Source organism: Brachyistius frenatus, unplaced genomic scaffold, assembly GCF_029030835.1.
Source record: "Brachyistius frenatus isolate BFR_SWC_R1_liver_20210118 unplaced genomic scaffold, ASM2903083v1 Contig_97, whole genome shotgun sequence".
In the NCBI taxonomy this organism is placed as follows: Eukaryota; Metazoa; Chordata; class Actinopteri; family Embiotocidae; genus Brachyistius; species Brachyistius frenatus.
In genome coordinates this window covers 178,902-200,618 of record NW_027210696.1, presented here as the reverse complement: position 1 = coordinate 200,618, position 21,717 = coordinate 178,902, and the positions used below count along the sequence as shown (strand labels likewise).

At 42.6% G+C, this 21,717-nt stretch overlaps 1 protein-coding gene across 2 annotated transcripts in view; it reads left to right on the top strand.

Moving 5' to 3' along the window:
- The first annotated feature begins 3 nt into the window (after nucleotides 1-3).
- The window catches only part of frmd4a (FERM domain containing 4A), a 101,959-nt gene continuing 80,245 nt past the window's right edge, over nucleotides 4-21,717 (top strand). Inside the window, exon 1 of one of the 2 annotated variants that reach the window (XM_069711189.1) lies at nucleotides 4-356. In XM_069711189.1, the coding sequence (XP_069567290.1) occupies nucleotides 312-356 (45 nt within the window). In that variant the 5' untranslated portion in view covers nucleotides 4-311. Of the gene's footprint in view, nucleotides 357-19,671; nucleotides 20,121-21,717 lie in introns of those variants that run through there. The other variant, XM_069711190.1, reaches the window with a different exon arrangement.

Sequence of the window (21,717 nt, the reverse complement as noted above, 5' to 3'; positions counted from 1 at the left end):
TCTGCTCTGCTTTCAGATCAAAGAACTGGAAGAAGGAGGCTTGCTTTTTGCACAGTCTGAAGAGTCGCAGAGAGACTGGGGAGTCACAGGCTCTCCAGAGACTGTGGAATTACAATTAAAGACCAAGGACTGTCTGCAGTGCTGACTGAGAGACTGAGAGGGGTGGTTATAAGGACACAGAGTGAGAAGACCAGTCAAAGGTCTTTAGGTCTTCAACTGGACAGAATAAGGGAAAGGAAGAGGACAAGGAAGAGGACCCCTCTCGGAAATTGGCAACATTCTCGTTTCACAAGAATCTAGAGGACCCCATTATGGCCGTGCAACTCATGCCGGAATCAGCCGTGTGTTTGCTCATGGTGAGTCTCGGAGGGGTATAGGATTTCTGCCACTGTCTACTGGTTGTCTTTGTTTCTCTTCTTTCTCTGCTGTGCCTTTCTCTCATCACTCTCTTTTTTTGACCAAATGCTCATGCAGCCACTAAAGCAGGAGGTGAACTGTCATCTCATTAACAGGGATGTTGCTTGTTTGCCCCTCCCCTTTACTACCACCTACAAGGCTACAATCCTCTGATAACTTTCTGGTGAGAAACTGAAGCCACTTTGTCTGCTGTGGAAATGTGTCTACAACAAGAAAAAATAGTTTTTGACCTCCACGTGTTCAACTACTGCAATGGTAAAGTGTGGCAGAAATGCTCTGCAGACTATTGCAGACATGGGGATGCGGTGCTGATCAGGGTGTCTGTGCATGCTGGAGACCGATGTCCTTTAATACATATGTATCTTATCAGATGGGTGTGTGGGCAGAAGGACCTGTGCTTGTACCTGCAGTAAAAGTAAACAAGTTGCAAAAGGGATGTGCATTCTGTGTTACACGAGGTCAGCATGCGATCACTTCCCCTTTTCAAGACGGAATCAAGTCAATTACATATTGCAGAGGGAACCGTTTTGCTGCATCCCCTGATGTAGGATTTGTAGGATCTTGTTAGTGTTTAATCCAGTCCCTCATTGACATGAAACAGATTGGCTTTGCTTGCCACGGTTCAAATCTGGTCATAGAGCGTGATAAAATAGAAACACACAACATGGTCAAATCCACTGAACTCTACTCGCCTCTCTGTCCAGCTGAACAGTGAAACAATAGCAGAGTGGCTTTGCTGCACCTGCAGAATACAGATAAGGCATGGACGCTCCTTATGATAACCTTCAAAGAATTGAATGTGAACCCTCTACTCGGGGTGACTCTGCATAAGAGAGCGTGTTCTGTTCTGCTCATTTTCATTCTATAGTGTTGGCATTCTGCAGTCCCAGGGGGAGTCATGCATCGCCGCACTACCTGCTATCTCCACCTGTCACGGCTGTCTGTTACTATGGCGATAGGCCATGCAGTCCACTTGAGGGAGAGGCGGCAGTAAAAGGAGCAGGGCAGGAGAAAAGTACAGGACGTGATGGACAGGAAAGGGGAAGGAAGGTGAAAAAGGAAGTGTGAAGAATGAGGGCAGGAACAGAAGACAAAGGGACATGAAAAAGAGAAAGGGAAAACCCCGGAGGAAGTGACCCTCTACAACAAATATTTTAACCTTTAGGATGGTTCCCACCTAAATAAGACAGCTCCTGAAGGGATTTGTTGAGCCCTGTATGGCATATAGACATGAATGGGTTCATCGTCCCGTATCTCTGTCAGACGGTTTGTGTCCCCTGACTCCATTTTACACTTCCTAGTGCATACATTAGCATGGAGGGTGTCCCATACAAGTGCGAGTTGACAGGCTTAAAATGCCCTGCTGACACCCCAGTTTCACAGTCACTGTTCCATTTATGATTAAGGCCCCACATCTGCAATTTGCTCACCATCAGAGCTGCTCTACACCAACTGGGAATAAACGACACACTTCAGTATAGACACCACTTGCTCTTTTGGTGTTTTCTTTCGGAAAAGTGCATTCATGGCTGTTGAGCTCACCGAGCTTAGAAATAACATGTTTTAAATCTCTTCAGAAATTTCTTTCAAATTCACGCTAAACAAGCCTGACATTGGATAACTAATTTCAGAGCTCAGTGATTTGTTCATAAATCCACTGCATTTGCATTCACGCTGACATGTAAGCTTGAACCCATCTTAATTATTAATGGCTGTGTGTGTGTGTGTGTGTGTGTGTGTGTGTGTGTGTGTGTGTGTGTGTGTGTGTGTGTGTGTGCGCGCGTGTGTGTGCCTGTGTTTGTATGTAAGCCAAGATTAATATTGATCATGCTCCCTTCCTCTGTGTGTATTAATATTTCAGGTGAATAAGTGATTATCTCCTGCAGTAATTATAGGAGCTGCTTAAAATGATTTGCTCTGACAGCACAACAAATAACCCAAATCAAACATTGCAAAATCATTGCAAACCTATGTATGGATGGATGGATGGATGGATGGATGGATGGATGGATGGATGGGTAGATATTTATTTACACTGGCTAAGCTATAAAACAGAATGGCCTCATGTCTGTTGTAGAGACAGTGCCAAGTTGGAGAGACTGCTGTATGATGATTATGGCCAGTATACCAGTAATGTTATGAATGGCTTGAATCAATAAAATATTATGACTTGGAGGAGGAATTGATGAATGATTCTTCAGCACATCAGCTTCACTGAATAATGTATTTTCAGTTTGTATTTTCAGCTCATCAGACAAAGCATCTCTGTCTGTCTGATTGTATAGTAATTAATTCATTAATTAATATTAATTGATCTGGATAGTTTTGGTTTCACATTTCAATTTTTCAAGAGCAATAAAAAAATGAATACAACAAACCTACGTCCTTTCGTCATCTCCTACGCGGGTATGCATCTCCCTTTGCTTGATGTTGATTGGTCTGGAGACAGGTGTGCACCTGATGTCAGTGTGTTGTTAATTTGGTGTGGAGCCTTTTCTGTTTGAATGAAGTTAAGTCAATTAACAAAATTATTTATTTGCCATTATATCAATATTATTATGGCATTGCTATCATCAGGCCAAATTACATTTAAATACTTTGTCTCCTCTACTAATCAGCTACTTACGGTTAATTTTTTTACTTCTCTTTTGGCACTTTTTGTTTTCTTCTATTGTTTAATGGGTGACGATAGCTTGCCTCAACTTCCATTGGTCAGCATGTTGGAACCGTTCAATAAATGTTAACACTGCAAACAAACCCAACCATTGTTCAGTTTGATCTGGACTGAGACCACCTCTTTTAATCGGAGCAAATTTCGGTCCTTCGGTGCGGACCGCGTCCGAGGCACCTTTCAGACCTGCTATTTTGGTGTGTAGGTTTAGGCCTTTTTTTTACACGTGAAAGTCCAAGGTCGGAATCAAGGCACATGTTTTTGTTACAATATACATTTGATCCGGTTAGTTTTGGTTTGATACTGCAGTTTTGCGAGCGCAATTAAGAACTTTGCACGACACATTTATGAAGGTTGCATATCTGTATACTTGACATTGATTGGTTTATAGACTGGTGTTCATCTGCCGTTGGCGTGTTGTCAGTTTGGCTAATAGCTTTTTTCGTTTTATAGGAAAAAAGGTGATTTATTTACAGATTTATTTCATTGCCATCATACTACGACATTACCAACAGCACCAACCCGAGACTAGTTTGAATTCGTGATGTGAAGGTCTTTGACAAAAGAATTGACACTGAAAGGTAGAGGCAAAGACTGTAAGCAATCTTGCGAGCCCTGTTTTTTTTGGAGAGAAAAAAGTGTAACTGACTACCACAATGACTGAAAGGACAATAAATAGGTGATAACGACTGCTGAGGTGTCCCTCTATATAAAAGGAATGGCCAAGGCAGAGAGTGGCTTTTTATTTCTTCGTCTCCAAATCACAATGAAATACTGTATCTCTTCTCCCTATCTGCAACCGTGGCTCATTTTATTTGGTCTGCAGTGTGGACCGAGGCACATTTGACACGTGCTGTTCGGGTTTAAACCAAACTGAACCAAACAAGATAGGTGTGAAAGCACCTGGTAAGTTTTAGAGAAGAATGAAGAGACAAGAACAAGTCTTGACTCCTGACTTTCATCTGATGCTGGAACAGATCACAAACTAGATGCTATCATTTCATTTTCATGGGGTATGCTATGGCTTTCATGCTGAGATCCGTATCGCAGGGATTTGACTTGTCTCTTAGCTTTATCCCTCATCTAAATGGGAATGAGCGACTGCTGCATGAAACCGGCACCTATTGTGATCCAAGACTTGTGTGACTGGAAACAAGTCCTTTACATTGCTGTTCAAATTAATCAGTATACCCTTGATTGCAGGGTTCTTTTTGTACTTTAATTCAGAATTAGAGCAGCGCTAGTTTTTACCACCACGCTCGTCACTGAGCTGATTAGCTCTGCTCTCGACGGCTCTTAGAATAGCACCTCTCGGCTGTCTCTAAGATGGAAAAGTACAGAATTAAATGCCAAACAAAGCCAAATTAAATATGGGGTTCATAAAGAGCTGCTTTAAATGTGTGCCTTTTAACGAGCATAGGAGGTAAAGAACAGCAATGATTACAAACTAAATCCCACAACATCTCACAGGCTCCAGTCACAAGGTTTAGTTTTTTTGATGCAGCTAATCCAGGATTTATCATAAATTCAGTACATGCTGATAGTGTTACATGGGATTTTAATTAGAAAAGGGAATGAGGCTGTCAAAAAATGGGAACAGTTTGACTCAGTGCTTTGCCGTGTCTCATCTTTTTTAACTTTACAGATCTCATGTCAGGGTGCTTGTCTTTTTCCATGTGCAGGTGCTGCTGATCACTATGCATTTTGCTATCTGTTACATTGGGACTCGTAAACAGGGCTGAGAGAAAGGTTCATACCAGAAATTGGTATCTTGACACACGCAGAAGCTAAGTGGATTATCTTTATAATGCTTGAGGGGTCTGCTTTGCATACAGCCAGGGAACGGCAGCTCACAGCTTCACTGTTCCTCGGTGATACACCAGCATTCACGTTCAAAGTCTTCCGTCTGTTTCCTGCACGAAGCAGTTCTGATGTGGTAGATGACATCACTGCAAACATCAACATACATTTGAGGCTGGCACTTTGACATGTGAGAAGACTTGCTGATAACCTCCCAATGGAGGTGTTATTTATACTCAGGAAAGCATTCAGCTGATGAACCTATGACTACACAGCAAAAGTGGCAACTCCTAAGCAAAGACCTCATGTTGCCCTTCATGTTGGCGCCCATGTCTCTTCATTACTGTCCCTCATTTAATTATTCTGTCACTGAGGATGGAGACCAGATGACTCTGTGTGATCAAACCAGAGGATTCATTCTGCACTAATCAAATCACTGCTCTATGATGTCATGTACTGAGTGGGTGTGTGTATACATGCGATTTAACTGCACTGTGCATTCACTTGTGTCACTAGAACGTAAACATATTGCAGTTTAAACAATTAATCATTTTATTAGGAGTGTTTGGAGATTTTTTTTTTTCCCCCTATAATGTAAGATTGTTTGGTTGCATTTTCCATTTTTTTATCTGATGCACAACAACAGAGCAGCCAGCGTACAAATGGAGGAGGGCTGAGTGGCGTGGGGGAGGGTTAGCAGAATGACATCATACTGAGCTAATTGATTACTGCCCTGTAACAATGGCAGAGGGGGAGAGGCAGATAACATTTCGTATCTGTGTGCCTGTACAGTAAAAATATTGTACTTTTGGTGGACCTGGTTGGGACAGACACAGTAGTTATCACTTAATAAAGAACAGTTATACAGTAATTTACGTCTCATAACGATATAATAACATTGTCAAACTGAACCAACATATTTATAAACCGACCTGCAATCCACAGAAAAGGTGTAATAAAACACGAATAGGATAGTAATGAACACAAGTGCACACACACATGCATGTTTTTGTCAGAACTTAAAGTTACCTCAGTATCCTGCTGCTGAACAAATTCATAATCTCCATAGATTTCTACCTCTTATGAGTGATTAGTATCAATGGGCCCAGGGACAGATGGCATTTCATTACTGCTATTTTTTTATATTGATGTCTCACCGTCTGCCACTTTATGTTCCAATCTTTCTGTTGTCCTCACCCAATTCTTTCCCTCCACCTCCTTTTTGCTAGTTTCTCTATAATAACATGAGAATAATCATAATCATTTTTTCATTTATGATTTCCCTCAAGCTGCAGTCTCCCTGCAGAACAGTCATGCCTGAGTGATGTTAAGAGCCCGTAGTGCTGAGGTCAGCTAACTAATGCTCTGGAGTTGCTGCAGTGGGAAAGAAACATTTTTACTTTTGCATCAGACAAAAAGCCTTTTACACATCTCGTCATGCCAGTTGTGTTCTTTCTGCTTTATTAAAACAAATGTCAGACAGAAAATTTGTTGAGAGATAAACATGACTGTTAAAAGCTTGCCACGTTTTTGGAAGTCCGAACTGGAGCCCACTGGATCGAGGTCGTTGTGTATGGTAAGGTTGGTTACCGTAAACGCCTTGAAGGGGCAGTGAATGGTAACCGTATTTTGGGCCCACTTCCTGTCAGTTTTTTCAGTCAGCACTCCCCTCTTTCCTCCCAATGGCGCCCTGACATCACCGCATGAACATGCAGTTGCCGCATATTCATACAGCTGCAATGTTAGCAACAGAGATAACAACAAGACTCGCTACTGTCGTTATGCAGCAAACCAAGCTGAAGTCTGCCACAAACGCCGAGTGTCCAGGCAGTTATGAACTAGTGGTCACTACCTGAGTAAAACCTAGCGGGCTAACAAATATCCATATAGCTTACCTGTCCAGGGGCACAATGGCTCACTGCGCATTGCTTTCAAACCCATTAAATCAGTAATAGCCATCAAAATAATCATGAATAATGCTGGTTATTTTGGGCTATTATGAATCGCCCCGACAACCTGGAGAGGGCGGAGACGTGAGAGTTGCAGGTGTGCAAGAAAAAGTGACAGCAAATCGAAGAATAAAACGTGGAGGTGCCGGTACTGCTTTTACTGTTGAGTACTGTCCTGCTTCAACGCTGCACTCATCGATATTTTGCCAGAGGAGACGTGCAGCTTCACAGAGCTCCTTATTGACGCCTCGGGTGGTGGCTAACATGTCAGCAAACATTCAACTAAAATGGAGCGGTGGAAGAGCAATCTCACCCCGTGGGAGTCATGTTTCTGGTCACTTCAAGTCAAGTATTCACATTCCTTTTAACTGTTTGTCTCCTCTGACCTCCTGAAAAACACATTTGACCTGACTTGGTTCAGCTGCTAATATTTGCTTGTAGCTAATGTAGTATGCCATATGCAGCTGGGAAGGTATACTTTGTGTTTGAAGCGTGTTTCTCAAAATCAGCTGCTGAAACTGTAAGAACCATCTATACACTCGCTAAATGTGGAGTAAAACCAAACTAGTTGACCAACCACGATAAACAGCTTTCATTACATTCAGTCATTTAATGTCACTCAGAAAATATGAATGCAGGTTTACATCAGTGAAGTCCAAAAGTAAGTGAGTAAAAACTCATGTTCACAGAGGTTAGATATTGATTGGAGCTTTGAGTCTCTGCTGTCCAGCTTTGGAAATTGTCCATGATCACATTATTGATTGACCTGTTTAAGATCAAAAGAGCATCATCAAGAAATTCTACCGCAGGGTGGCTCTGGCTGAAATCTTAGTGGAATCATATAATTGAAGATGGAATTTTTTTAAAATATTTTTTGTTGTGTTTCGTTTTACTGGAAAGGCAAAAAAATTTTACTTATTTTTTTCAGTTGGAGATGAAGAGAAAATGTATAAATGCGAGGAAAAGGGTGTAACTAAGAGGAAGCTCAAGCTCAAATCTCACAACATGCATTAATGTATAAGGGTTGGTGTGTGTATGTTTGTGTGTGAGAGAGACTAAAGCGTGCACATTAAATCTTCAGAGCTGTTTACACAGCAGCCTGTTTAAGGACTATTGATCAGCTGCAGAGGTGAAGGTGCAGCAACTCTAATTGACTTTGCCAGAGTGTCCACTGGCTCAGCTGTGGTCTTTTGTGTGTAGCTAGGGGAAGGTCTCAGGTGTGACTGTGTGAAGTGTTTGCAGTATGCGGTGTTTGTGCGCACAGTGCAGCCCCTCCTGCATGTTTATGGATGCTGCAGCCTCGCATTGAAGTGTGACTGCACTGTGAATCTAATGGCCGACCGGCTGCTAGACAGGTTATCAGCTGAGCTTAGCTGGCGTGGGTGATGTGAGGAAGGGGTTAAAGAAACTGCCGTTAATGAGCAGCAGCATGTGCACTCTAGCAGATGCTCATCACAGTGTACCTGTGCTTCCCTGCCCTCTCTCTCTCTCTCTCTGCCTTCACCCTGATGTTTATCAAATCCCCCAATCTCTGCTCTGGCTACTTCTGCAGTTGCCTTTATGTGCACTGAAATCACTCCGATCAAACTAGGCCTGCTAATTATGCCGTTCTTGGGTTGATGCAGTGCGTGAATGTGAGCCGAGATGTGCATTTGCATTCACAGGATGAGACTGACCATTTCATTGATCGTAGAGCAGCACAACAAAGAGCTGCATCCTTCTTTCCTTCTCGCCCACACGCACTCCAAAATTTACACATCACTGTATACTCATACATGACCCGCCGCGTGGTGCAGTCGATCAATGCCTTCAGAGCAAACAAAATGTTTCGATGAAATTCCTGCACCGGATTCCCATTTTTCTGTTGCCCTCAGCAAAGCCCACATATGACATTTATCTGATGACTGTTCCCTTTAGAAGGTCAAGCTGCCGTGGAAATAAACCTTTCGGGGCAGATAAATGAGGGTTTTCTGTTTGGTGTAGGGGCATCAAAACACGATAAGCTCAGTGTACTCCAGTTTAATCAATCATGGCAGAAGTAAGCCTCTGGGTATGGTAGGTGCACTGCATTCACTCACAGAGGAGGAAGTGCTTGCTGTGAGGAAGTGGTTGGGCTGCATTCCATTTTAGTTTTTTTCTGCAGATCTGCTGCATGCTAGTTTTAATAGAGTGAGCCATGTCACATTTGCAAGGTGCCACCTGTCATGCCTGCCACGATGCAGGTTTAGGCGAGGAGGAGCGGAGGCACCAGGCGGTCTGATTGGCTCACCATCTGTCTCTGGGACCGAGCAGATGTCCGAAGGAGAAAGACCAATCTCTCTTTGCTTCCAGGTTCACTTTCTCTCCCTTTGTGTGAATGTCTGATGCTGTGAATGTGACTGCGGTCGGAGGCGGGTGTGTATACTTTTGTGTGTGCGCTAGAGTGGGCACGCATCCGACAGTTTCCACTCGAGTGGACACAGGTCCCGGTGGGGCTGATTGTCTTCCATATGGAGCGAGTTAAGAGAGAACAGGTCCTTGTCATAATGAAGAGCTGTCTTGTTTGCAGTACTTACAGGATAGAGAGAGAAATTGACAGCGGAAATCACTTTGCACGTGTGTGGTTTAGGTGCTGCCCACTGTTCTCATTTTGCGTCACTGAAAGAAAGCACGAGCATAGACACTGTGGGAAGCAACAAAAGCAAAAGCAAACAACATGTCTTTAGAGGAATGTGAGTTCATGTATGGTAGAAATTGAGAAACCTTTGCGCTGGTGGTACCACTTAAGACTACTGCTTTTACAAAATCAATAGTGTCGCAAGATTTTTTTTTTTTTTTTTTACACTAATTAATGTTTGAAATTGCACCTTCATATTAAAATCACTAAGAGGGGGATACTTGGATCAGCAGAGCCCCGAGACTGACTGACTGTGTCAGTGTCTTTCGGTTTAGTCTCTCACTTCCGCAGACAAAAGTGCATCATTGTTTGTCCTAGCAACAACTTTCTTTCCGCAACGCTTCTTTTGAAAAATTGTTATTTCTCCAGTGAAAAGTATTATTAATGTAAAATAACTGGAAGTTGCCTTTACTTATTGCCTGTATGAGCCTTAAGGATCATGTTTGAAAAGAACTGTAGTGGTTATGACCCTTTTCAAAAATTTCTTCTTTAAAAGTATAATTATAAAAAACACCAGGCATACCATTAAAACATAATCAAAGATTTGACTAGTAGAGACAAATACAATATACAAACAATGAGTCACTTTCAGGCAAGACCAGCATAGTGAAGGCAAAATATCAGCAGTTAACTTCAGTGGTATTTTATGAATGTTCATGTGGAATTCATGTTTTCTCACTATTGTTTTTACTTTGGCTCTTGCAGCTGCAGCAGCGCCACCCAATGGGGGTTTGGGTCAAACTTTTATTTGTAGTAAAAGTAAAAATGAGTCAGGACAGGGTTAATGAGTTTCACCCAGCAGCTATAAAATATGTGATGAAGGCTTTACAACCCGCACAGTAGAATCCCAATAGGTTAGATTTGATCACAATCATTTCTTTTGATGCTATCCTTGTCTGATAATTGTTTGATTGGACTGATGAGGATTACACTCCTAAATATCAAGTTATATTTTGGGGTTCACAAAATATTTGTTTTGTTTGTGCACTGGGTGAAATAAAAACAGTAACTTTTAAGTGTATTTATTCCCTTAACATACCAACTACATGAAAATGAAATAAGTTTCCATAAACTGATGTGAGACTGGATTCACATTACGTTAATTGCTATTGCAGCCATCCCTATGTGTCCACGAGTGGTAGGTGGCTGCAGAAATGGTTGTTTTTCATGCTCTGATGTTACTACCATACACATTTTACAGATAATTCGACTGAGAGTAGGAACCAAATGACGTCAGAACAGGACACAGCCAGACAAAGAGGGGAAGCAACACATGCAGTAAAAACTCTCAATTGTAGTTTGTTATGTCGGCCTCTAGAGGGAGATGAAGACTGCCGAATCACACCCTGGTCACGTTATTATACTTTCCATAACAAATGATGCTTATTTGTGCTTTTAATGGTGTACCATGAATTTTGCGAGGCTTGTTGGATCCCTGGAGGTTGCAGGAAGTACAGTGTGCTTTATTCAGGTGGTCTGAGCACAGTTGTTAAATCCCTGCTGTTATGAGCAGGTCGCAGAGTAGTAGGTCAACAGTGAATGCTTCTCCACAGCATGCATGCTAAATGGCATCTACGCGGGAGTCTACTCACTCACGCATACACACACACACACACACACACACACACACACACACACACACACACACACACACACACACACACACACACACACAACCAGGGTAAAAGTAGTACATGATTATCACTATTAAATTAATTCTAATCTTAGTCCCATTTAATGCAGTAAAGTTATTCTGTATGAACATATCAGCTGCAGATGGTAAACCTTACCGCACTAACTAAATCACAGCATTCATGTTCGGCTCGTGCGTTTTCCTCAAATGGATTTCACACACCTGCTCTATTAAGACACCATTTATCACACACATTCTGTAGATGCCCACCGTGCTCTGGCACTGACCTCTGATCGGCTTTACATGAGCAACTGGGTGACCAGTTTCATACACTTTGTCCCTGTTCACACCTGGCATTAGAATTCGTCTCGAGTGACCACTTGTGATCGGATCTCATTTCCTCACTCTACAGTATATGCAAACAAGCACTTGGGGCACATAAGGGAGGAAAGAAAAATTAACATTTACAGAATATCATATGGACTGAATCATATGAATATCATATGAAGAGGAGACAAATACGCTTATTTGTCTGTGTTTCATCGTCGTTTACATTCTGTATGAGTTTATCTGCTGCTCCAAACAGTAATATTATGATGTAAGACTTCACTGTCTGAATTATTAAACCTATACAGCCTGCAAAGCAGTTGAGCTGCTACAACAGTTTTTCATGTGTTATAGAGAGACTACATCTCTATTCAAGTTTTTTTGTGTGTGTGTGTGTGTGTGTCCCTTTATGTCTCTGCTGTGTAGACACAATAACCTCGAATCAGTGAGTAGTTTAGTTTCATATGTAGGGTTTTAAATCTCATATTGTCATTTATTTTGACCATCTCTTCTTTAAGTTGATTGTTCAACTCAAAACAAAATCTACTTTATATAATCAAACTTTGAACTGAAAAGAACAAAACTAGTTTCGCCAAAAATAGCACAAACAGCAAATCCGACCAAAGTTATGTTATGGTATGGTGGTGAAATTACTCTTTATCTAAATGTATCTTAAATGTAAATTAATGTATCATTTGTAGGATTTTTTTTTTTCAAAGGTAATTCACTTGCTATACTTTGCTATTTGAATATCAATGAAATCTATTAATACCATTTACCATCAGTACCAGTCTATTTTCAGCCTTGAATTTTATCAGCTTCTTTATCACATCCTGGAACAGAGGAGTAACTGCACTCCAATAAATCCTATCAGTATTTCCAGAACATGTTAACGGATGCACGTTAGTGCTATGGACTTTCGGTCAGGAATTAGATTATTGTCAGATCAACGATACAGGACAGCAAAGAGATGAGTGCTATAAATAGAAAATGTTTGTCCTCATTCATATTCCAGTAAGTGATGGGCATCCACATCCTATCAATATGGCGATAGAAGGCTGAACAGTTTAGTCAGTGTTTTCATTATCTATCCTATCCTTGCTGCATCTTTCCAGCATGCATTGTTACATTATTCATGACCACTGTAGATTTAGCAAAGATCAACTTTTGGTAGACAATCTAATCGATTTGTCTGTCATGCAATATATTGCAAGTTTCATTCTTATGCCGCAGGGATCGTTTCTTTTATTTGAATTTGGCAATTGCCTGCATGTTTTGTTTGAGGTTGCTCAGCAGAGGGCAGTGTGTGAATGTGGGTGGGTGACGCCTCAGTACTTGTACATGCAATGGAGGAGTGTCTGGCCTTGCTTTGGGCCTGTGTGTGAGTGTGCAGCGTGTGTCAGAGATATAGAAATAGGTCAGATTTCTGTTGGTGTCTGCCGGCAAACAAGATCAGCATGCTAAACATGCAAAGCGATGGCTCTGTAATTAGGAAGAGGCTTTTCATGAACCATTATATATTTATATACATGAGTAATAACACATGATAGCAGATGATGAATGCGGCTAAGGGAGGTGAAAATTGTGTTGATGTTAAACTGCACGAAGACACACGAAAAGCAATTTAACAACGGTCAGCTCTCAACCACGCTGTCACTCTGTGTGTGTGTCTCTTTCTCTCTCTCTCTCTCTCTCTCTCTCTGCAAGGCTCTCTGCTGTCTGCAGAGAATGCTGGTTGCCCCTAACAACCGTTGCTAGGAGACCATTTTGGAATGACTTCATAGCATCGGGCATGCTTACATCGTGACTCACAGTGAATAAAATCAATTCACTTTCCTGCTCTCGCAAATGTGCATTTAAATAAAGGAAATATTCTATTGCGCTGATTATATCACTCCATCAGTTCACACATTTGGTGGGTAGAAAAGAGTTTTCCGTGCGAGTCCTGCTTTGCGGATGTATGTAGCAGAGGCTTCTAAGCTGCTACGAGATGTCTTCTCGTGGGGGAAACATGGGAATGTAGTCAGTCAGATGTCTATGTTTTGGTTTTATCCTGCTTAAACAACACATTTCTAATCAGCGGGACCACAAAGGCTGTTTCTGTGGCGCAAGGAACTTACGGAAATGTGATTAATTAAGTGTTCTCTCATTGTCACTTCTGCTCTCTCTCTCTCTCTCTCTCTAAATCCCGTATGTCCTTCTCCTACACAACCGTGCTCACATTACTTGCTCCCATTCATCTTTCTCCCTCTTAATTCTCAGTCTCTCTGCAGTAGTGAGATAAGATGTTCCTCCCTCTGAGCTGTGCTGAGGTGCGAGAGAAGAGGGTCTTTCCCTCTCTCCCTTTAACTACCTCCAGGACTGCAGGCCAATGAGGGCAACCACACGTAGCAAATGCACCTCTCTGTGCATAGTGGTGCAGGATATTTTCTCTCTCGCTGTGTCTGTGTCTGTGTGTAGCGTGCGGTGTGTGTGTGTGTGTAAGTGGCATATCAATGTGCATGTGCAGCATGTTTCCTGGGATTGCTGTTTAATGAACTTTAGATTAGATGTCAGACAAATTCCCTCTGGCAACAATCAGCCCAGTTCTCTCAAACATGGCCCAGACCCTTGGCTCTGGGAATGGGCTAAAGTAGTTTCACACTCCAATATATCACAGTAAATCTCAACCTTGGCCATGAGTCTGACACCGAACAGCAACAACCAATTGTGCTAAAATCTTGTTGAAAGCTCCTGGAGCCGGGACAAACCATGGTCAGATGTACAGTTTTTTTTTTTTTTTTTGCAAAGATATCTCTGCCTATCACTGCTTGAATAATTCCTGGATTAACCCACTTTACAGCATCTCAGTTTGAGTGTCCACCAGGAATGAACATTTTTAAATGTTTAATGATGATAATTTGGCAAATTGATTAAGACGGCAATTAACACTTTCCTTGGCTTACTACTTTAATCCCGCAGATACAAAGTTTTCTCTTTTAGACGACTTAATCTGGATCTTAAAATAAAAGGTGGTAGTCGGAGAATCTGGATTGACGTTGACTTTAAAACAAAACAAACATGAATTGTTTTTCCATTTCAATCAAACGTGGATGCAGCAGATCGTAATTTGCACCCAGAAATGTAAACGCCGCATCAGCAGGTTCCAGTCTATCACCGTTTCCATCAGACCACACAGATTATTGGCAGCGATTGTTAACGGGCAACACATGTTGTCTGTCCAACTCCCTCCTGAGTCGATGCTGTTGGTCTGCGTGAAGGAGAAGTCCCACTCCGGAGAGTCAGCAGCACTTCCCCTTTGGTGGCATTGATTTAGCTGTAATGCTGTGACAGGGTAGCACTTTGACTTGTGGGGCCCTCTATCCTCGGCCAGACGCCCGGGCCTACACGGTTAATAACGATGAGGATGACGTCTCTCTTTTTCTTTTTCGTTCTCTCCTTCTGTCTCTTTCTCTCCGTTATGTTCCGCCACGGGGGTGCTAACCTGCTCTTGTTCGCCCGGGTTGCTGGAGCAGGTAAGTTTTGATATAATTTTGTTTAAAAAAAAAAAATACAAATGCAAGTACATTCAGTATTCCCTGGGTGAAATTCCACTGTTAAATATCAAAAAGCAAACTAACTAATGAAACTAAACATATGGTGTCTGGCTAAAAAAAAATAAAAAAAAAAAATAAATTAAAAAAAAGCAGCAGAGCATTGGAATGGCCACATTGGCAGATGGGACAACAGATAAAAAGAGTTGAACTACCTCGAAAAGAAAGAAGAGAACCTTGAATGCTCTCTTTCCTGCTGTGATGTAGTTTAATTGATAATCATTGCAATTCATTCCTTTGTTTCCCCATGAAGTTACAGTCTGTTTAGCAGAGGCTAATTACCTCAGCCCATTGGACGTCTGCTTTTTGCAGAGTAATTGCTGCCCTCAGTAGAAAAACAAACAGCCAGAGAAAATTACACACCATTTTCACGAAAGTGGCTCTCGTACGTTCACCCAAACGCTGCTGTTTGTACTGTAACGTTTAGATTTGGCTGCCTGAATTTAAAAAAAAAAAAGTGCAGCAGCAAGAATTACATACCGCTGAATACAGAAACCAAAAAGCGAACAAGAACAGCGAGGCATCAGAGCAATAAATCAGCTCACTTGGTCCAAGGTGTGTCCAGTCACATCTGCGTGATAAGTCACTAGGGATTCATTTTGGGGTCCAGCTGGGGCGACAGGCACTGGAGTGAGGAGGAGGAGGAGGAGAGGGGGATGGGGATGGGGAGGCAGAGGGGGTGGGGATGGCTTTAAGGACGGTGTGCAGTATATTGCAATGTGCACTGCGCTGTGTAGAATTGACTTGTGATTGTAATATTTATCACCCCACATCCCATTCAGCCATTCTGTTCTTCATGTATGTACAGGTTTAACAGTGACTGTCTGGGGGCAGGGACGACGTGTGTGTGTGTGTGTGTGTGTGTGTGTGTGTGTGTGTGTGTGTGTGTGTGTGTGTGTGTGTGTGTGTGTGTGTGTGTGTGTGTGTGTGTGTGTGTGTGTGTGTGTGTGTGTGTGTGTGTGTGTGTGTGCAGGATTCGCTGACAGGTTAACATTCACTGTCAGCAGTAATGCGTGATGGTTATATATGAGGCTGCATGTCGCTGTGGCTTTGCCAGACACATGCACATCCAGCCCAGTGAAGAAAAACACTTCAACCTTGCTTCACCCTAAAATAAAATTTATTTCCTGGAAAAAAAACACAGTTCTGCCAAAAAACAATTCTTCCCATAAACACACTGTGAGCCGAGCTAAAGCAGCAATATATATTCAGCTAGCATTAAGAAAAGACGGTAAAAAAAAACAGTGGAACAAATGAAGCAGCGTTAGGCTGCGTCGTGAAAAACAGCATTCTGGGAATTGTGAGGTGCTCGACATTTATTTATAAGCTTACGTTTAGGAGACTGCTGCGGTTCTAGCAATGCTCCGAGGTCAGGGGTCAGCTGATTAAAGAGACTTGAGCTCCTCCCATCTCCTCCCTGTAGAGACCTCTGTGGCACTTGTCCAATTTTCACATCATCAATAAGAGTCCATAAGAGAATTAAGGGTTAATATAGTGTGTGTGTGCTGAGCCTGGGTGTGTTATTCATCTGTTTCTGTTTTCTGTCATTGGTGTGTGTGTGTGTGTGTGTGTGTGTGTGTGTGTGTGTGTGTGTGTGTGTGTGTGTGTGTGTGTGTGTGTGTGTGTGTGTGTGTGTGTGTGTGTGTGTGTGTGTGTGAGAGAGTGTGTTTGCTGTGATACGGTCGTATAGTCTGATGACGATGTTCCATGTGAAGTGGTAAATTGTCTGATGTGAAGTGAACCAAGGAATGTTCTCCGAAGGGAACTCTCCAGTGCAAATATGCTTTATAAATGAAATGCATGACTGTGAACCTTGTTTATGGGGGTTCATTTTAATTCGATGTTTATTAGCTCAATGATTATGAATATTGCATCAAATTTCACCTCCTGGGGCCCTCAACAGTGTTTTTGCTCATCGTGTACATTCATATTTGTGATCATGCAATCCAATTAAAATTAAACAGGGAAATACGTTTCAAGTTCTACTCGGTAGAATTCATTTTTTTTGTGATTGTTTGCGATCAAAAATGTTTAGTTTTGCTGTGTTTTTTGCTTTAGATGTGATGTTATTCTGATTTAGTGGTAAAATTTTGGGAAATGGTATAAATTACAAGAATAAAATTGCAATTTTACTAACAAAGTAAGAGTAATATGTAATCAGTTCTTGTAATAATATGGCACATCAGCTGAAAATAATTTATTTCGAATCTTTTATTTATTTTTTATTTTTTCTAGACTTGGAGAACAATGGGCTCAAAGTTTCAAACCCATTTTTGAGTCATAAACATGATGTAAAACTATCACTTTGTGACTGCAGTATAGAACGCGTAGGCTACATCATCTGTAAAAATAAATGCTTTAAATACTTTTCAAATAATGAATTCAACACATTGTGTCTGCACAAAAACAAAGTATCTCTTACCTCTGTAAACACATGTAATTTAACACGTACTGTCTGATTACATTGATGGAGGGAAGTGCGACGATTGGTAACCCAATTATTATGATAAGACCTCATTACCCATAAAACCCATCACTTCCTGTTCACTGGAAGGACTGACTAATAAAACAAATGTTCCAATTTTTAGGACAGTCTGATACAACATCAACATCAATGTTTGCTTTAAAAATCTGTTTGACACCACCTTTACTGCTTCAGCGCACGCACACAGCGGCTGTGCAGGTTGGTTGGTATTGATCATGTCCACGCATTGTTGTGCCGAAACGTCTGTGTCGTCCAGACCGGCATGCGATCAATGCTGAAATGCGACAGCAGGTTCCAGTCGGTCTGCTTTTTCATCGGTGCGATGTTTCTGTGACGGTGGAACGGTCATCATATGTTTTCAGCTTGTCGGCCCCAATCGATCAGCTGGCCATTGACCACCAGCTATGGGGATTCAAATGTATCTTAACACACACACACACACACACACACACACACACACACACACACACACACACACACACACACACACACACACACACACACACACACACACACACACACACACACACACACACACACACACGCACGCACTTTAACACTTCATGTGAAAGAGCGGTGAATGTTTTTGCATGACTGAATCTGGAATAGACAAGTGTAACGTATGGATTAATTCCATTTAATGCCATTTTACGGCAGTGATGACCCAGTGACTCGTAATAACCAGCACCATAGCTCTGTCTTATCACTAATGATTATTGAAGATTCTCCTTTTTGATAATGTGCGGTGATGGGACGTGAGCTGATCAATTCGGAGATTCACAATGGAAGGTTGTTACTGCGGGCACGTTTTACTGTGCATGAAAGCTAATGAGGAAACCTTAACGATAAGGTCTGTCGTGGTTAATTTGGTTAATTTAATGTATTTTTGTCCTATCTGGGTCAACACAGAGAAGCCAGGCTAAAAAATAATTAAGAGAGAGAGAAAGGGGCAGAGCGAGTGAGAGAGCGAGATGGTTCAGTCCAGGCAGAAAGGCTTGTCGAAGTCAGCAGGCAGACCACCTGAACCACTGTTGTGTTAGATCAGTTAGATCCAACCGCTGTGACTAAGAAAGGCAGCCGGCAAAGGAACGCGCAGACTTTATTTATTTATTACATTTTTTTTTTTTTATTTATTTATTTATTTTTTTTTATTGGTCTCTGCTTCTCCGTGCACTCCACCCCGACGGACATTGTTGCCGCGGCAACGGCGAGATGCAGCTCAGAGCAAGAGGTGATGATGTGTTCATGTTTTTCGCCCATTTAAAAGAAAGAATGGGAACGCGGGCGTCTCAAACCAAACACACGCACAACGACTCTAACGTCCAGTAAAAGTCGTCCATCAACCTTCCTTGCGTGGTTTGTTTTTTTAATGGCAGCTCTATTACATAAAACAAGCCAGAAACCTTCAGTGAATGAGAGGAACGTGGCATCAAACCACCGTTACAGCAGCCTGCTGTGAGCTAGGTGACCTGTCACATGTTCTGAGTATTTGCAGTGGGTGCAGGTGTGAGCCGTGTGAGCGTGGGCATGTGAGGAAAAGGAGGGACGAGGTTTTGTGTGTTTGTGTGTTTGAGAGGGTGACTCATGCCTTGTCTATTAAGAGAATAGAGGGTGATCAGGTTGCTAGGCGATTAAGAGCCACTATTGTCTGGAGGGACAATAGTGGGCCCAAGAGTGCCCTCTCTTCTTCTGTCTCTGTCTCACACACACACACACACACACACACACACACACACACACACACACACACACACACACACACACACACACACACACACACACACACACACACACACACACACACACACACATGTACATTTTGTCTGACCCCCCCTCAGCTTGGGCGGGAACAGGGAGTTGACAGTCAGCAGGAGGATCGACAAAGACGTGTTATGGGAAGCTGGGAGGGTGAGAAGAGACAGAGGGGGAGAGGCGAGGAGAGGGAGAGCACTATCGGGAGAGCTGCACCATGGAGGAAAAAAAAGAAGAAAAAAAGACCTGCAATCATTTGCCACATTGAAGGGAACAAATGTAGCTGGAGGCAGTGAGGGAGAGTGAGGGAGAGAGAGGGAGGGAGGGAGGGACAGGAGAAAAGAGAGAGGGAGGGACAGGGGAGACCTTGCATGGACACTGCACAGTAAAGCCACAGTGCTTTTTAGGGGAAGATTACACACCAACTGACAGGTTGGCAGAAGGAGGAGAAGCACTGGGAGTTTGGCGTTGCCCTCTCTCCTCCTGCTTCTCCGCTCGGTGTGTGCCTGTAAACACACACACACACACACACACACACACACACACACACACACACACACACACACACACACACACACACACACACACACACACACACACACACACACACACACACACACACGGACTCCTTTCTGTGTGCCTGTCAGTGCGCTGGGCTCTCTGGGTGGGTAGGGAGCTGCGTTGTAGAAGAGATGTTCGCTCTGAGGATGAGACAGCGTTTCTAACAGGATCTATTTGCGGGCTGGGATAATACAGTGACACAGTCGAGGGGGCCCGAGCCCACCGGAACCAACCGAATCAGCCATGGAGGGACTGCTGTCACCAATGAGGACGCGGGTAAGTTACCATGGGGATTACGGGGCGCCCCGACCACCGTTTTCCTCCTCAGGAATCCATCTCTAGGATGGCATATACGGAGATGGCATGTCTTTGCAAGCTGCTGGACTGCTGAAATAAATTAGTCCGCTGCTGCTGTCGCCGTGGTGATGCCAGAACTCGAGCTGGGAAGTTTCCGCGCTACCAGCGTTGCTAGGGGCGATAGGCAGAATGCTGGGAGTGTGGGTGACACAAGAGGTCTCTGATAGTAGATTAATATGTTAACAATGTATCTTCCAAAAACTGAAATACAGTTTTGCGGACATGCAGTGTGTGTGTGTGTGTGTGTGTGTGTGTGTGTGTGCGTGCGCATTTGTGTGTGTGCACAGAATAACAAGGGATTGCTTTGAAAGAATGACCCAGTGATCCAAAGTGGTGCCCATCTCCATTCAGTACAAACCACTGGCCTTTTGATTTAGGATGGAGAAAGAAGGAGCGGAGAAAGAGGTGCCATGGAGGAACTGGCTTCGGTTTGTGCAGTGAATTGGGTGAATGTCTGTCTGAAAGTGGTAATTCACCATTGTTCTTCTTATACGTGACCTTCTCAGTTGGATGTGTGTCCGACACGGACACTGTGCACTGTGATCAGCATCTGGTCGATTGTGTCTTTATCACACACAAAAAAATGGCGAATGAAAGAAGTAAATTATATGTGTGTGTGTGTGTGTGTGTGTGTGTGTGTGTGTGTGTGTGTGTGTGTGTGTGTGTGTGTGTGTGTGTGTGTGTGTTAGGGAATGTGTATTACTTTAGAACACTGGGTTTTTTATCTGGATCAGTGTGCCTGCATGTGACATCCGGCACAATTGTGTGGACAGTAATTGACACCGAGAGGTGCCTCCCTCCTGGTTAGGATTTATTTAGAAACCTGCTTGTTCTGTATGAGATTTTATGTTTGACACATATTTTAGTGAGGGTTAGTGTGCGTAATGTGTACGAGAGGAAGAGTTATTCCCTGTGATGTGAAAGCTGCAATGGTGTTATTAATATTTATAAAGGAATTATTGCACTTTTTGAAGGAGCGGAGCGTGATTTTTGTGGCTGTTTCTTACAGTCATCACTCTAACAACAAAATCAACAGCAGAATAAAATGCAGCACCAATTAAACATCAGCTTTTCACTCTAAAATAATATTCTTTGGTCTCGTCTCGGCTCTTAAGCCTTCTTTTCCTTCAACCTGCTTCTTCGTCCTCAAGAGGACAGAGATGATTTAGCCACCTGGCTCCCTTTTACATTCCTCCCTCCCATCCCCCTTCTTATTTTATCACCACTGGTAGTGAACTATACACCAAAAATAAATTCTCGATGCATCCTCCACATAGATGGAAAAAAATTTACATATATTTTATAGGCCTGTTTGATCATATAATGACTCCCACACAAGCATTGACTTTGTGAGGGTGCTGGAAGGTTTAAGCCACTGGGATGACCTGATGGTGTTGTCACACTCGAGTACTCCCATCTATTCACCTCTCCTCCCTCACCTTTACAACTCACCCTGCATTTTCACTGAGACTTTTGGCCCATTTTTCTTTTCCCTTGTGCAGTATGCACCACATAC